This window comes from Triticum dicoccoides, chromosome 7A, assembly GCF_002162155.2.
Source record: "Triticum dicoccoides isolate Atlit2015 ecotype Zavitan chromosome 7A, WEW_v2.0, whole genome shotgun sequence".
Lineage (NCBI taxonomy): Eukaryota > Viridiplantae > Streptophyta > Magnoliopsida > Poales > Poaceae > Triticum > Triticum dicoccoides.
The window spans coordinates 116,386,098-116,399,424 of NC_041392.1; the positions used below are offsets into that span (position 1 = coordinate 116,386,098).

The 13,327-nt window shown below is 44.6% G+C and overlaps 3 protein-coding genes across 3 annotated transcripts; 1 reads left to right on the plus strand and 2 right to left on the minus strand.

The window, feature by feature from the left end:
* Positions 1-930: 930 nt before the first annotated feature.
* Positions 931-2,650, minus strand: LOC119329410 (60S ribosomal protein L35a-1-like). The gene is made up of 4 exons (XM_037602456.1): positions 2,490-2,650; positions 2,179-2,407; positions 2,040-2,082; positions 931-1,139 (listed from the first exon to the last, which is right to left on the minus strand). The coding sequence occupies exons 1-3, from the start codon at positions 2,555-2,557 to the stop codon at positions 2,041-2,043; spliced, it is 339 nt and encodes a 112-aa protein (XP_037458353.1). The 5' UTR covers positions 2,558-2,650; the 3' UTR covers positions 931-1,139; position 2,040.
* A 260-nt stretch (positions 2,651-2,910) lies between these two features.
* LOC119329408 lies at positions 2,911-10,796 on the plus strand. Its single transcript, XM_037602454.1, has 9 exons — positions 2,911-3,114; positions 3,866-5,226; positions 5,313-5,673; positions 6,101-6,185; positions 6,758-6,814; positions 7,791-7,850; positions 7,939-8,157; positions 8,252-9,538; positions 9,928-10,796. Exons 2-9 carry the CDS (start codon positions 3,915-3,917, stop codon positions 10,252-10,254), a joined length of 3,708 nt encoding a protein of 1,235 aa, XP_037458351.1. The 5' UTR covers positions 2,911-3,114; positions 3,866-3,914; the 3' UTR covers positions 10,255-10,796.
* Positions 10,743-11,967, minus strand: LOC119329409 (beta-1,3-galactosyltransferase 6-like). The gene is made up of 2 exons (XM_037602455.1): positions 11,204-11,967; positions 10,743-11,114 (listed from the first exon to the last, which is right to left on the minus strand). The coding sequence occupies exons 1-2, from the start codon at positions 11,952-11,954 to the stop codon at positions 10,885-10,887; spliced, it is 981 nt and encodes a 326-aa protein (XP_037458352.1). The 5' UTR covers positions 11,955-11,967; the 3' UTR covers positions 10,743-10,884.
* Positions 11,968-13,327: the final 1,360 nt, after the last annotated feature.

Sequence of the window (13,327 nt, forward strand, 5' to 3'; positions counted from 1 at the left end):
TAGATAGTCTAATAATAGACACAAAACAATGGCAATTGTTCACACTGTGAAGCAGGAACATAATATGTATGTTGCATAGTTATTTTTACAGTCCACATAACATCTCCCGCTATAGTACTTCTACTGAAGAGAGCTCAATAATTTTTATTCAGATATTCCACTAGGTCGTGGCATATGAAAAATATCTTGCAATATTATTTATGAACACTCAAACCTGGTACCTTCAATGAGAAGCATTGGTCAAATAAAAAGCGCAACCAACTCCTGTAACCGTGCTCAATCTCCTTGCCACTCAAACCTAAAACACATATGACTTTGATGGACCATCAATTTTTTGCTAAAAGGGAGGGAGGAAGAGATTTATATAAGGGTTCTAAACAATGGTCATTGTGCTAAAATAGAACTTAAACCAAGATGCATCATTCCTACTTGCCTATGCATGTGAGCTATCTTTGCACCATGTTGCAGGCTATATGTTCGTTGGTTTATTATGCCTGATGCAAGAGATGTTTCTGAGCATCCAAAGGATGCCACGTTTTCATTTTAAGTAAATAATGTATTTATATCAAATCTTGGTGCTGTTTTATAGAGGTTCCCCTTGTTGTCAATCCAACCAGAAGGCAAATTGTTATGCAGCTCACATCTGGTCGGCCAAGCAAGCGTGCCACATAAACGTAAAGAAATAATTTCTATAAACCAAAACTGCTGGAGAACGATCCCTAGGCTGAGCTTGGGAACCATATTCCACAATGCGGCTGCACAATGAAATAGACTGGGAATATGGACCATTCATGTTGGCATCAGGAATTTGGATCAGCAGTACCTATGGATGCAATCTGCTTCATGATCATATATGTCTGAGTTATCATATGGATCAAACAGCAGATAACCTATCATATAACACTCAAACATTGCAAAACAGTCACAAACTCATGACAAATTACGCTTTAGTGCTGATATAGAAATATACTAAAATGGTCCACACATTTGACAAACAAGTCTAGCCAAAACTTCCACAGATTCTCGGAATACATGATCAGTTTCAGTTGCCAACATAGCATAGATTCACCATAAAATGACATTTCTCGGCTCATGACAATCGCAAGAAACAAGCATTACTGGCCCTAGATCGAAAAAACCTGCATTGAACAAAACAAAAAGAGAAGCAACGTTAGCATAGCCAACCCAATGGATGTATCAAACACAGCTAGAATGACAAATAGCAAATCATGTTCATAATTTGAGGCAACACAAGACAGTATCTCATATCAGAAAATTAGACCAACTTTATGCTGCTAAAAATAAGGAATGGCATTCCAATGAAATGATAGCCCTCAAACTTCTGATGTCAAAACATTAACTAGGTGACTTCCAATCTTAATTATGCAACTCTACCATAACATCAAATCTAAAACCTGCTTACCAGTAATTTGCAATAGCAAAATAATCAGCAGTTTGAGGTACAAACTAATACACTCAAGTGAGGTCAGCTTTTTCTAATAAAAACGTTTCATGTAAGCACATTCCCCCACTGTTCATACTGTGAGCCTTCTAGATTGACAAACGGCACAAGCCTTGGTATCTACTCCCTCAAAAACTAATAACACTCAAGGGTAGTGTCTAAAACGCTCTTATATTATGAGACGTAGGGAGTAAATAACATTCCAAAAACAGAACACTAGAACTAGCAACAAAGCTAATAATAATTTACAATGTTAACAGATCAAACTGGATACAGTACAGATTAACAACTCAGTATTGCTTAGAAGGCATCATTCAGGGATAAAAAATCGAAGAACACAGAAACCTACATGAACCAGATTGACCAAAGCCAAACCATTAATATCTCGATGGACACATTGCACAAGTTCATCTACTTTAGGCATACTTTATATTTCGACTACACTTGGAATTCTATCACATTCATCCTAGTCATTCTCAAGGCGCAGGACAAAATGCAACACACATGCTAGAGTAAATCACACAGAGCAAAGCAACAGCCTTAAACAAACATCAGCGATAGTGCAGCAGACGCTAACCTTAGATGCTGCTCGGGTACATGAACACCCTGACCTTGCGCCCCTGCACAACGCAAAGCAACAAACGGCCTCAGCAAAAATCACCAGCAATCAAGCAAGCAAGCAGCGCATCGTAAACCAAGGGCGGGCGGGCACTGACCATGGACTCGGCGGGGAGGTTGGACTTGAACTGGGCGCGGACGACGCCGGAGTTGCCGTGCGGGCGGGTGATCTTGCCCCAGAGGCAGCGGTAGTGGGTGCCGTTGCTCTTGGTCTTGGCCTTGTAGACGTACGCCAGGCGCTTCCCGGCGTACCACGCCACGTCCTCCTTGGTGTTCACCCCCTCGACCTGCACCAGCGACGTGCTCTCGTACTGGTTCGACTTGGACCTGCAAAAATTTCCCCGCATTCCCATCAGCGCGCCGCCATGAAATGAACGGCCAGATCCGGCGAGAAGGAGGGGCCGCTCACCTCTTGAAGCCGAGGATGGTGCCCCGGACGTAGAGCCTGACGCGCTGCCCCGTGCGTCCCTTCACCATGGCTGCTGCTTCCTTCCGCCGCCGGAGACGAGGAGCTCGGTGGGTTGGGGTGGGGGCTTCGTGTGGAGAGGGCGACGCGACGGCGGCCGCTGGCGGAGGCGGCTTATATGTAGGCAGCGGCCGATATCTGGACGGCGCGGATCGCCTCTCCGCGCGGGGCGGACGGCTCGATCTGCCTCGGCACGGTGGGTCGGAGCGGGCTAGGGTTTGACGAATGTCACGGCGGCAAGATGGGCTGCACGGGCGGTGGGCTTGTTTCACCTCTACGCGTGGGCCTCGCCAGGCCCATGAGTCCACTTAACGGGTCGCGAGCCGGTCCGCCACCCGATTTCGATCGGTTCGTTCCGCTGGGGGGTAACCGACCACGTACGGCCGCACCCTCTTCCCCCGTCGCCGTCGTCCGCCTCCGCCGCCGACGCCGCGCGTCCTTCCCCCGCGAGGCCGCCGCCGGCGCCGAGCTCTCCCTCCCAGGAGCCGAGGTCGGCTCGTCCCTTGCCCGGTTCAACGCGCCTCTCGCTCGCGCCCCCTCGGCGGAGGGAGGTCGCCGGGTCCAAAGTGTAAGCCCTAATTTCACCTCCTTGCCCCGATCTTTTTCATCAATTTCATCGGGACCGTCGAAGGCCCGTTCTGTCGGTAGCGAATTTGGAAGTTTCTCTCACCAGGAAACCTGCAATTTTGGTTCCCCTTCACACCAAAATTCTGTAAATCCGGGCGCTATTATGCTACTAGGGTTCGAATATGCTTGGTAACTAGTCTATTTTGTTCGTGCTTCACCCTTCTTTTGGCCGGATTGCGTTGTTTGTAGGATATATATGCCTCTTCCTAAGTATTACACTCTAGGCATGTCTACTTTGTGGCTGTATACATTCTAGTCACCATCCATTGCGACTTGATTCTCCAAAGACTTGGAAGATATGATTTATTGTAAAAAAAGCCGACTGAAATGCATGAAGAAAGTTTTGTTCATCATCTTAATCCTTGATAATCACATGGTATTGTATGTACTGTAGCTAAAGATGTAATCATTAAAGAATTTACATTTGCGACCGTCGAGTTAAATACTAAATGAGCTTTTGTGACTTAATATCATTCCCAAAACTTAAATGACCGTCTTGCACCTATAAGTCATCTCCTATAAAAAGCTAAAATTACTTCGCCACGATCCTTGACGGCTTTACCTACGTGTTATTTAAGGCATTTGCTATATGTATTAGTCTTATGTTTCATTGCCGTGCCTCTTGTTATTGTTTCTAGCAAGCAACAGTTTTAAGACTGTTAACTTATTTGTCTTCACCTAATGAATGACAGGGTGTAGGCAGTTCTACTGTTTGCCTAAGCTACCCTTGCTTCATTTAGTATGGACGTCGATGATGATATGGAGGACGATGACATGGATTTCAACCCTTTATATAGGGAAGGATCACCATCCGAGACCTCGTCAAGCCTCACCTCAGAGGCAGAATGCGAGGGAACTAGCTTTCAAAATCAACCAAGCACTGAGGTGCTTCTTCGCAATAGTCCTGGTAATGGAAATGCAGGTGATTGTGTACTTCCCACAGAAAGTTTGTCAGCCAAAGGTGCCTGCAAAGAAAATGCAGGTGATTGTGTGCTTCCCAAAGAAAGTTTGTCAGCCAAAGGTGCCTGCAAAGAAAATGTTCCAGCGAGCAGTTCTACCCAGTTGCATTGTGAGAATGGAGAAGGCCGTGTTAATGGATTGGGAAAGAAACCCTTACAGACTGTAGCTTCCTTCTCTCCACCAGTACAGAATACTCATCCCCTGTTGCATGAAGGTACCGAGGAAGATGCAATCTGCAGGCGGACACGGGCAAGATACTCTCTGGCAAATTACGCACTTGACGAGTTAGAGACCTTTCTCCAGGAATCTGACGATGATGGTGACCTGCAGAATGTTGATGAGGAAGAGGAATACCGCAAGTTTCTTTCAGCTGTCCTGTCTGGTGGAGGCGATGGCACGCAGCCTTGCCAGGGGGATGAAACCCAGGATGAAGATGAGAATGATGCGGACTTTGAGCTCGAAATTGAGGAGGCCCTGGAAAGTGATGGTGGTGAAAATGTCGAGAATGATAAGAACATAAATGGTAGGAATAAGAAAGATGGTCATAGGCCTCAGACTAGGAAGAAGAGACCTGAGTCGTCTAGGGCAGTCAATCATCAACAGGAATCAACTAAACCTAATTTGCGACCGATTGTCCCAAATTTCTCACCTACACCCCAGGTTCCTGGGCAGTATCCATCCCAGAACATCAATGTCCCTTCCTCATCATCAGCAGCAACTGGTGCTGCTGTAGTGAAGGGGTTTACTGATGAGCAACTTGGCCAATTGCATATTTTGATATATGAACATGTTCAGCTCATGATCCAAACCTTCTCTCTATGCGTTCTTGACCCATCTAAACAGCGTGTGGCTGCTGATGTTAAAAAAATGATAGTTGAGTTGGTTGGCTACCGTGATCAAGCATTGGCTAGGAAAAACACTATACGTCAACAATTCTATTTTGAAGGGCAGCATCTTCGGTCAGCAATTAGTCATGCTTTTTCTGAGACCTCGCAATGCCAATGGATTCCATTAATTAAGAATCCTGTTATGTCCATCCTTGATGTCTCACCACTTCATTTGGCCCTCAGCTATTTAAGTGATGTTGCAGGCGGTGAGTACGCAAGTACCCTTTTTTTGCAAATACTCTTTTTCATCTTGTTTGCCATGACTTAAAATCTTTTTTTACTCAATTGACAGCTGTTGTGAAGTATAGAAAAAGCCATGTGGATGGCACTCCAGAGAGGATCCGCTTTAGGAAAGAACCTCTTTTTCCATCACCGGTACTTAGCACTGGCAGAGATGCTAACAATATTTCTCAAGACAGACCAAATAATGTGTCCACATCAACACCAGCTTCACCTGGCCAGTCACAGCCCAAGAAATCATTAGCTGCTACCCTTTTTGAGAGTACTAAAAAGGAGTCGGTTGCTCTTGTTCCATTTGATATTGCAAGATTGGCGCAGAGATTTTATCCACTATTCAATTTTTCGCTGTTTCCTCATAAGCCACCTCCCGCAGCTATGGTCAGTAGACTGCTTTTCACTGATGCAGAGGACGGGTATGATTTACATTTTCACTAACGTTTATAAGGCATGCATTATGGTTTTCTTTTCTGTTAATTCTAATCTATCCATGATGCATGAATTTCAATCTTCAAAATGTAAGGTTTAAGGAATGCTGAATGTCGAAATTTTATTGTAGTCTCCATTGAGATTGTAATGTTTTCTTTCCTGTATTACTGTCACTGTTTTATGCAATTTGTATCTGGCTTTACGAAGCTGTCCTTTCATCTTCATATTGAAATTTTTGTAAGGTCTCCTTTTGGGTGGTTAATCGTATTAAGTTTGATATTTTTTGTCCACTTGCTTAGTGTGGCATCATATATTACCCTTTTCAATTGCATGATTATATATCACCCAAATACAACTGTGCTATCATTTGTTTTCTTGGCTATGTAACATTCTTACTTTATGTTCTGCCTGCAGGTTATTAGCTCTAGGACTTCTGGAATATAATAATGACTGGGAAGCGATACAAAAGCGTTTTCTTCCTTGCAAGTCAACGCATCAGGTACAATTGTGGTGCCATTTATTTGTTTCATTGAGTACCTCACAGTTTTCTATTATTTGCTAGACATACCAATTTAGTATTCTCATCACTTGTTTGGTGCCCTTGGTGTTATGACAGACTTTGTCTGACTATCAGATAGTATGAAGAAATGGAATTCATTAAAGAGTGGGTATTAGAAACAAGTGTTGTTTTGATTGTATTAACATGGCAGTGAGAGTTTCCAAACTGCTGGGTGCTGGCACTATGGCCAGCCTAATTTGATATCTACTCCTAATAACTAATACACCAGGTTGCATGTTTTGAATAAAGATTTGGTGACTCTTATATGCTTAATTTCAACAAAGGCTACTGCCTGTAAATTGTTCTGCTTTTGTTGCCGTTATACGAGCAAGCTTAGATCAATCTTGATCCTCTAATCTCAGCTAAGAATCACAACTCCAGATCATATGGGGAAATTCTTATTTTGCCCAGTGCTTAGTTTAGTCTCTTGACCAAGTTTTCAGCTGCTCAAAATCCTGGTTTCTCTTTGTATGCTTTATGCTGTTTCAGTAACATAACTTTTTGTAGTGTAGATATTTGTGAGACAGAAGAACCGCAGCTCAGCAAAAGCTACTGACAATCCAGTCAAGGTAAGTAAGTATATATCTTTCCATTTACTGGTACATAATATGCTTAAGGAATTCTTATAAGCCTTTGAGGTTCAAGAATATTTCTAAGGTCTTAACTGATTAGCATAAGTATGGGGTGCCGGTTCATCCCATCGTCTAGTTTTGAAACTGATATGTGTTTCGTCGGCAGAGACTTCTTTTCTATAATGATTTTCTAAGTACTGAAGCCCCTTAAGAAGTATTGGCAGTGTTTGAATCACCATTATTTTAATCTTTTATGTTTTTGCAACATATCTTTTCAGTTTTTCTTATGTGTCAACGTAAAGTAGGACTAAAAAAATCCCTGGGAAACTGTAAAAGCTAACTTCTGTAATATGGACCATATCACATTTGGTTATTATAATTAGAAGCAAGCTGAGAAATGACTTCTACCAGCTCTATTTTTAAAGGGTACTCCCTCCATTCCACAATGTAGTGCCTATAGATTTTTCTGAAAGTCAAACTTTGTCAACTTTGACCAAGTGTATAGATAAAACTCTCTATACCTACAATACCAAACATGTACATTCTGAAAATATAACTTAGGATATATCCAATGATGTGCATTTGGTATTCTAGATGTACCTACTTTTCTCCATAAATATGGTCAAAGTTTGTAATGTTTGACTTTTGAAAGAATCTATAGGCACTACATTGTGGAACGGAGGGAGTATAGAACAATGACGAAATTTATAGTGCTTTGGTGGGGCTCTATGATATTACCTCTTGTCACTGGAAGTTTCAAAGAGCACTCCTGTGTGTTTTAAAGTAGTAGGTCAATATGTTCCCGTTTAGCAAAAACCAATACCGATTTGAAACTGTGATGACCCAATCCTCGTGCTCTACTGGCTGTTATGGTAATCCCCAATAGGATGTAGATGTTGATCTACTTAACTGCTGTCTTTGAAAAAATCAACATACTACCAAAGTACTGAGCATATTTGTCGAAATAATGCAGGATGTGCGCCGTATGAAGAATTCTCCATTGACTAGTGAGGAAGTGCAGCGTATCGAAGAGGTGGTTATATCTGTGTCTGCAGACTATCTTCTGTTCCCTGTTGAATTGGTATTTGCTTAATTTTCCCCTCATTCTTATGTTGATGCAGGGGCTCAAGATATTCAAACATGATTGGACATCTGTTTGGAAGTTTGTTGTGCCATACAGAGATCCTTCACTGCTCCAGCGTCAGTGGAGAGTTGCCAATGGAATCCAGCGATCTTACAGTAAAAGTGAGGCTTTGAAAGCAAAGAGGAGAACATATGAAGCGAAGAGGAGGCAATTAAAAGCTTCCATGGCTGATTCACAAGTAGGTCGTGAGCAGGAGGTTAGTGTGTTACCGAACTCACAAGAGAACCTTGAATACCTATTTCCATTTAGACTAGTGTTATTGAGCATGATGTATATTGCTTTCGTGACAGACTGATAATGATGCTTTTGAGGATGTTGAAAATGATGATGATGATGATGATGATGATGGTGATGATCCATATGTCAATGAAGCATTTTTAGCAGACACAGAGAATAGGAGCATGAATATGATGCAAACGGGCACCAGCCTCAATGATGAATGTGGTTCTGCATATGGCCGCTTTGAGCAGCATAAAAGAAATGGTACGCATCATGGTGTCGGCGCTGCATATATACCTTTTAGCTCTTGCGCTTCTGATGGTCCTTCAACTAAAAGGGTGTTTGGTGTGACTTTGGATGAACCGCAAGCTTCACAATTGTCTAAAGAGAAAGGTAGCCATGTCGTCAAGTTGGCCCCAGATTTGCCTCCTGTAAACCTTCCTCCTTCTGTCCGTGTGATATCTCAGATGGAATTTCATCAGAATGCGGCGCAGGATCTGTTTCCTGTGCCACCTCCAACCTTTACAGAATGTGTTTACACACAGCTAAATCTTTTCCCTCATCATAGTACTACTGACAGATCGCAACAACATGGGCGTGATGCACGTTCGATGGAAGATGGCGCTGAGCAAGATTTTCAAATGCATCCTTTGCTTTTTCAGCATCCTCGAGAAGTGCTTTCGTCACGTAGCCATTCGGTTCAAAATCTTACTAGTCATTCAAGAAATTATAATCTTTTCCCTTTTGAGAAAGTTCAAGTTGAGAAAAGTAATACGCAGACTACAGATGGCATGGAAAGAGCTCCTGTCAATGCTAATACCATCGACTTCCATCCTCTGCTGCAAAGATCTGAAGCTGAGATGCATGTGGAAGTACCAGAAGAGGACTGTCGTCCACTTTCTAATCAATCTGACGGTCGTATTAGGGAACCTCCAGTGGATGACCAGTCAACAGTTAGGGAAGCGTCGACAAGCGAAAGAGAGAACGGTATTGATATGCAAGAATCCACAAGCCCTTGTGAGAGGGATACCAACATTGATTTGGACATTCATTTATGTTCCTCAGTGGATTTCAGGATTGCAAATGATTTGAGAAGTACTCCTAGTAAATCCAGAATTCAGCCAGAAAGGCCTGTGAAGGACAGAGCTAGTATTTTGAATTTACAGCCTGGGAATGCTAGTCCTCATCATGACACTGAAAGGCCTGGTGAGGAAACAATGCAAGGCATTGTAATGGAACAAGAAGAATTAAGTGATTCCGAGGAAGAGAGCCAGCATGTTGAGTTTGAATGTGAGGAAATGGATGATTCTGAAGACGAGCAAGTTCAGGGCACAGAACCTTGTTCGACTACAAACAAGGTAATGCTTGGCACATGAATCTGGTGTTGCACTGTACTGTGTTTTTTCCCTCTTCTGCTATGCTATGATTAAATGTCGAGCACTGCGCTAATGATGTTTCAAGATGTTTTGTACTGTGTTTTTTCCTCTTCTGCTATGCTATGATTAAATGTCAAGCACTGCGCTACTGATGTTTCAAGATGTTTGTCTTCTATGTTTGGTGTTGTATTTTGTGGACTGATTCTCGCATGTTCTCACACCAAAATTATCAGCCGATCATTGATTGGTGATGAAATTAAAAAAAATCTTTCCTCCTGAATGATTTGAATGTTTTCGAGCCTTTATTCTCTGCATGTTGTTTTTCTTGTTCTTGAAGCTCGCCGATAACATGTACGTATTTCATTGTGCAGGGAACTTCAGCATCAATTGTTTGTTCAGAGTTGCAAGAAAATAATGACCAGTGTCAAACCCAACAAGGATTGAAACAGGTGGCCAAACAGGGTGTGGGTTCAAAACGGAAATCGCGTGGGTCTTCTAGTGCAAGGTCGGTCAGAGCAAAGTCGAAGCCAACGGATGCAGATGCAGAAAAGCACACAGGAACTAGAAGAAGCCGACGGATATCCAGGTCCAGATCTCGAGCGAGTGAATCTAGCCAGGCCAAAATGCCGGAAGAGGCAGGTCCTGAACATAAGTCCAGTGAGTCAAGAAGGTCTAGAAAGAGCCCTGCCCCGAGTTAAAAGGTCTCTAGCGTTTCATTTCTTTGCACAAGATATCTGCTGTGCTCACCTTGCTGCATCCGCCAGACGATAACTACAGCTGATTATTCGCCAGTGGAGATGGACATGCCAACCATTTGTTGGCGCATACCCCTTGTCAGATGATCGCTCGAACAGGGAATTCATGTCTGGAGCCGAGTAGAGAAACTGAAATGGTGAGGATGGTCTACTACATGTATAGCCATGCCGTTCATAAAGTCGACTAGCTGTCGGTGAGCGTGGGAAAGCATTCCCTCTAGTAAAGATCCAAGCGCGCCAGGGATGGCGAGGTCCTTTCTCGGATCGAATTGGCGAGTAGATATTTCACCTTCCTGTCTCCAGGAAGGCCTCTGGTTCATCCTGTACATCTAGCATGGCTGTTCATTGTATTTTAGTTCTTTCTAGTGAGCTCTTATCAGTGCAGAGAAATGATGCTCTTATAAGTGGAAAATAATGCAACATTCAGGCCCTGTTTGGAAACTCTGGAATCCAGCGTTTAATTAATGCCAAATGTATGATATGCATGTGAAACTGCTGGGTTTCTAGACAGGCTGCCCTTCAGTGAGGCAGTTTGACTCTGCAAATTTACAGGTCTGTCTTCCACATATGAATCTATGAGCTCCCCTCTCTGGAAGGCCGGAGATCGCCGGAGGTGGCGTTGAAGTGCGCCAGCGTGTGCGCCCACCTGATGTCCGCCTTGAGCTGGTGCACGCCGATGGTGTCCTCCAGGAAATCCTTGGCCTCGGCGCTCTTGTAGTCGTACATCCTGGGGAAGATGTTCACCCTGTTCTTTGCCTTGCCCCCCTCGTTCAGCCAGTTCCCCATGGTCACGTCCTCCACACCTTATGCACACGCCATTAGTTTCGACGACATGTGATGACAGATGTTCTACTGGACTTTTTTATGGTTCACAAGCAGAGGGAGGGCGTACCTTTGGCCTTCCTCCTGACCATGTCGGAGGCGGTGATCCACTGGACGAGGTCCCAGGAGAGCGCGTACCCCATGCCGAGCATGAACGGCGGCGACACCCGGTCCATGAACGGCAGGCCCACGCCGTAGTACATGTCCTCCCGCGGCGCCCGCCGCAGCGTCTCCACCAGCGCGTCCAGCCGGAGGTACGTGTCGTCGTCCACCTTCATCACGTAGTCGTACGGCGGCCTGCGGCCCTCGCCGCCGGAGGCGCCGAGCATGGCCGGCAGGTCCGAGAAGTAGGTGTACGTCTTGCCGTCCTCGGCGTTCTCGGTGCAGTTGAAGAGCAGCACGTCGCCGTAGGCGCGGCGCTCCAGCGCCACGAACGCGCCGTGCTCGGGCGGCATCGGCCGCGCGCAGAGCGCGAACCGGACGTCCACCCGCGCCGCGCCGCGGAGGGCCGCCGTCTGCTGCAGCGCGTACGCCATCCGGATCAGGTGCCGCCGGGAGTGCTTCTTGGGCATCGTGTGCACGCCGAGGAGGATGCGGAGCTGGCCCGGGCGGCGGCCCCCGTCGTCCGCCACCAACGCCGCCGACGCCGACGCCGCTGGTTGGGCGGCGGCGGCGGCGCGGACGTCGGCTCCCGTGAAGCAGCTGGCGACGCTGACCGGGTTGCGCAGGTAGGCGGGGAAGGCGATGCAGAGCAGGGTGAGGAGGAGGACGAGGGCCATGGCGCAGTAGGACGGCCTCCCGAAGTACGACGAGGACGACATTGCTCGACCTTGGGTTGTGTGCAATGAATGGAGCACGGCACACATGTGCAGTTGCATACATATATAGTAGGGACTGAGATCCGGTGACTTGCTCTGGGCGAGTCAGCGGTGAACAGTACAGTGCCTTGCTCCCCTCTCTACACCTCAGATCAAAAATCTATGGACAGATCTGTATGAACAGCAAAACAGCAGGCGAATTCCTATAGCGCATGCACTGTAGTCGGGTCACTGTAGCCGGATTCCTGTAGCATAATCCCTGTAGCATATCATGTAGCTCATACACTGTACCTTTCAGCTGTTCACACGAATCTATCCATACAAATCTGTCCATACAGATCTGTCCATAGATTTTTGATCTGACGATGTAGAGAAGGGAGCAAGGCACTGTACTGTTCACCGATGACTCGACCAGAGCAAGTCACCGGATCTCAGTCCATATAGTAGTACCAGGTCACGAGGTGTGGAATTGAAGCACTGCTAGCTGTTCTGTCGTTTGCCCATGGGAAATGTTCTTTACACTTGATTTATTTTTGTTTTGAGTAGAAAATATGTTCGATTTGATTTTTAATAAAGCCGCGGAGATACTCTTGGAAACGTTACTGGCCAGTACTCAATGCCACTTTGTCATACACCTACCGTATTGATAAATATGGTATAAACGCGTCTAGCTAGTAATTTGCTGGTGAGTGGTTAAACACACATCCATAAGAAGAATATTTTTTTCACTCCCACTGAAAAGGAAGCGGTGACTCATCTTGTTTGTGCGCCCTCACACGTTTGTTGGCTAGTGATTCTTAGACACACACCCATAAAAAGAAGTCCGTGCCTACACACTCCAACTAAGAAGAAAACCATGTTTTGATTTATTTTTTCAAAAATCTATAACTTTTGAGCAGAACATCATAATTGGGATCCGTTTTCACCTTTGGACTCCTCACAGAAAGCTACTCGAAACTAGACCTTATACTCCCTCCATTTTTATTTACTCTGCATATTAAAGTTGACTAAAGTCAAACTTCGTAAAGTTTGACCAAGTTTATAGAAAACAATATAGACACTTATCATAATAAATCTATACGATGTGAAAGTACATTTAATAATAAATCTAATGTTGTTGATTTGTTATTGTATATCTTAATATTTTTGTATATAAACTTGGTCAAAGTTTGTAAAGCTTGACTTTGACCAAAGCTAATATGCGAACTAAATAAAAACGGAGGGAGTATGAATATATTTTGATGAAATTTTCTCTGAGCAATTTAGTGCCACGCAGGAACCAAAATTAGTGATACGAGAAGCACCTCTCTACATGTTCATTTTTCATAATGACAAATAACCTAATGATATTGTAAGTTGGCTACCACGACTGTCTA